The 2,653-nt window shown below is 40.9% G+C and overlaps 2 protein-coding genes across 4 annotated transcripts in view; both read right to left on the reverse strand.

Annotated features, from left to right (window-relative positions):
* The window catches only part of abcc12 (ATP-binding cassette, sub-family C (CFTR/MRP), member 12), a 21,694-nt gene that overhangs the window by 17,749 nt on the left and 1,292 nt on the right, over window positions 1-2,653 (reverse strand). For 2 of the 3 annotated variants that reach the window (XM_034871189.1, XM_034871181.1), the window contains exons 2-5: window positions 1,254-1,310; window positions 844-995; window positions 552-698; window positions 244-391 (exon numbers count right to left, since the gene is read on the reverse strand). In XM_034871189.1, the coding sequence (XP_034727080.1) occupies window positions 244-391; window positions 552-698; window positions 844-995; window positions 1,254-1,304 (498 nt within the window). In that variant the 5' untranslated portion in view covers window positions 1,305-1,310. Of the gene's footprint in view, window positions 1-243; window positions 392-551; window positions 699-843; window positions 996-1,253; window positions 1,316-2,653 lie in introns of all 3 variants that reach the window. The other variant, XM_034871198.1, reaches the window with a different exon arrangement.
* cep89 (centrosomal protein 89) overlaps window positions 1-2,653 on the reverse strand; it is a 63,334-nt gene that overhangs the window by 10,595 nt on the left and 50,086 nt on the right. The gene's annotated exons all lie outside the window — the stretch shown is intronic.

The following is a 2,653-nucleotide window of genomic DNA, read 5'->3' on the forward strand; positions in this document are numbered from 1 at the left end:
AGGTCTATTTAAAAGAGACTTCAGATACAGTATTAGGGACCACTAAGGTCTATTTAAAAGAGACTTCAGATACAGTATAAGGGGACCACCAGTAAAAAACTTTAATGGTAAAAAAGATCTAAACACTTATTCCGACATATTTACAATGAATGTGATATTATGACAAACTTCCTTAAAGTCCACTGGGTCCGGCCAACAGAGGAAGCACTGCTACTATTAATATTGAAATTCAAAGAAAATTACCGGGCCCAGAAACGCTGCCATCATGGCAAGGACAGCAACAATGATTGACAGAATCAGCCTTGTTTTTTGAAAGCGAAGGACCACTCGGAACACAGAGGCCTTGTCCAGGCCCACCGTGGCCACTTCTTCCTCCCAGAGTCTGTGGAGCCTGTGCACAACACACACAATCAGCCTTGTTAATTAACAGTGCCACTCAACACTCAACACAGGTTCCCCGTTGCTGATCATTTCCTAGGAACTAGGCCAGGTCTTATGTCTATATATGACCGGTACTGTAATTGCATGAAATGTAGTGAAGAATGTCCGACCTTTCTCTGCTGACTTCGGCTACATCCAAAGCAGACAGGTTGAGAGCGCTCATGTCCAGCTTATTCCTGAACAAGGCCCACATCATGGGGGTCATCCAGGCAAAGGTCGTAAAGGACAGGAAACCTGCATTGTCCATTGGGTGGGACCTATACATGAAAACATCACCCAAAATGCAACAGGTAAAAATATGTAGAATCAGCCAATCAGACAGGTTACCTTAAAATGATTTAACATAATATATATTGTGTAAGTGCATAAAAACTGTCAAATCATTTCAACAATGACACTGACTGGGATGAGGACCAGCGGAAGGGTTTGAGGGTCTGAAGGCTCTGGTCATATTTTCCAAATAGGGTAGGGGAGGCTATTTTGCTGTTGTCCAAGTCAGTATGTTCTGGACCGGAGGCCTCAGATCCAGTTCTCCGTCGGAAACTGTCTTCATTCTTAAGAGTCATAAACACAAAGAGACAGAGTGAAAGAATCAGACTTAGAAAAGGCTGAGTTGAAACAAGTAAAAACAGAATAGTAGCTAGAAAGAGAGGTTGCCTTTGGTCAATATTCCAGCTAAAGAGTCTCAAAAAGTGAATAAAAACACAGGATGTAGGAGAAACAATAGGAGAGGAAAAAGGTCTCGGGCAGTGAAGGCCACATGTGAAGAGGTGGATTGTTCTGGTGGAAGCTGCTGTTTGTTCTATACTTACAAAAGAGACTCCTCGAGTATCCGTCTTCTCCAAAGTAAAGCCTTTCATCATGTTGCCCTGTACTGAGGGAAGCAAAATACAGGGCTTGGTCAAGAAATTACATTGCTTGAAGAATAATTCACCAGATATTTTTTAACAGCATCTAGGAGGCTGGAGTCATTCTTCTATATAACATGTGTAACAACTCCACGATTATTACATGTATGTGTTTGAAACTTCATAATACATCACAACAGAGTTATCAGTAATCATAAGAGCTGGGGTAGGCAGTCACAATGTTTTAGGACGTGTTATATACATATTATAACTGTAATACATGTAGTCTCAAGGCCTTACAAGTGCGGTCCAGATACTTGACTCCAATATCACAAATGTACACATGCTTCTTTTTAACTTGTTTTTAGTGTTATTATAATTAACTTATGACAAAACATAACTTGAAACTTGAATTCCAGGCTTTCATGCTTCATAAATAACATCAAATACAACGTGTCAATGAATTACAGGTTATTGCCTCTGACCTCCATTCATACTGTGTCAAAGTTCCAACAGTCAAATGAAATGCACATTCATAAAGATGAGTCCACATGACCCTTACTGCCCAGTAAAATACAAAAAGCGCTGAAAAAGCAATTCTTTACAACCTCACATGCAAAATGTACTGTACGGAGCATTTCTGAGGGGTTAGTTTTTTATTCCCCAATGCCTGAAAGCTGCTTGACAGCAGTAAAACAAGAAGAAGAGGGGAGAGCCATGTGCAGGCCATCCACATCCTGAATGGCCCATGGGTCCTGTAGCATACACTACTGTTCTAATGTTAAGGATCAGCTGGTCATAAATGCTGTCATATTGACATATTTGAACATAGATATAAAATTCAGACACCACATGTATTATTTACATTTAAAATAGTTTGACCCCAAAAGAAGAAGAATTATATTTCTGTAACAGTAGCCTATTACTTTCCCCAGTAACGAGTAGTGTAAGGGATTACAATTTCCAAAAGAGTTCCAATTATTAATCCAAGTAACGCTGCATTACCAACATGGGATTTGTTTTAGGAAGCCTTTCTGGTGACATGACATGAAAGCCGGGGCAGGTCACGTCGGCTGCTAGCCAAAAAGATAAGCAAAGGTTGGAGGTTGACGGAGAGGGCAATAGGCTTTAAAGAGCTCAGAGTGCTGTCAATATAGAAAGGCTTTGGGAACATGGAACAGGCGGCCCAGCGAGTTACTATGGTGATGGGAGTCTGTGCTGGTCCTTCTCATAATAAAAGCATAAGTGAAACTTGACACAACATGAGAATGTGGAGTGCGATTGTCTTCATCACATACCGAAGGGTAAATGGATGATTTTTTACAGGTAATTGTTGACTCCTCCAGTAAGGGGGGGGGGGGGGG

The sequence above is a fragment of the Etheostoma cragini genome, chromosome 1 (genome assembly GCF_013103735.1).
Source record: "Etheostoma cragini isolate CJK2018 chromosome 1, CSU_Ecrag_1.0, whole genome shotgun sequence".
NCBI lineage: Eukaryota > Metazoa > Chordata > Actinopteri > Perciformes > Percidae > Etheostoma > Etheostoma cragini.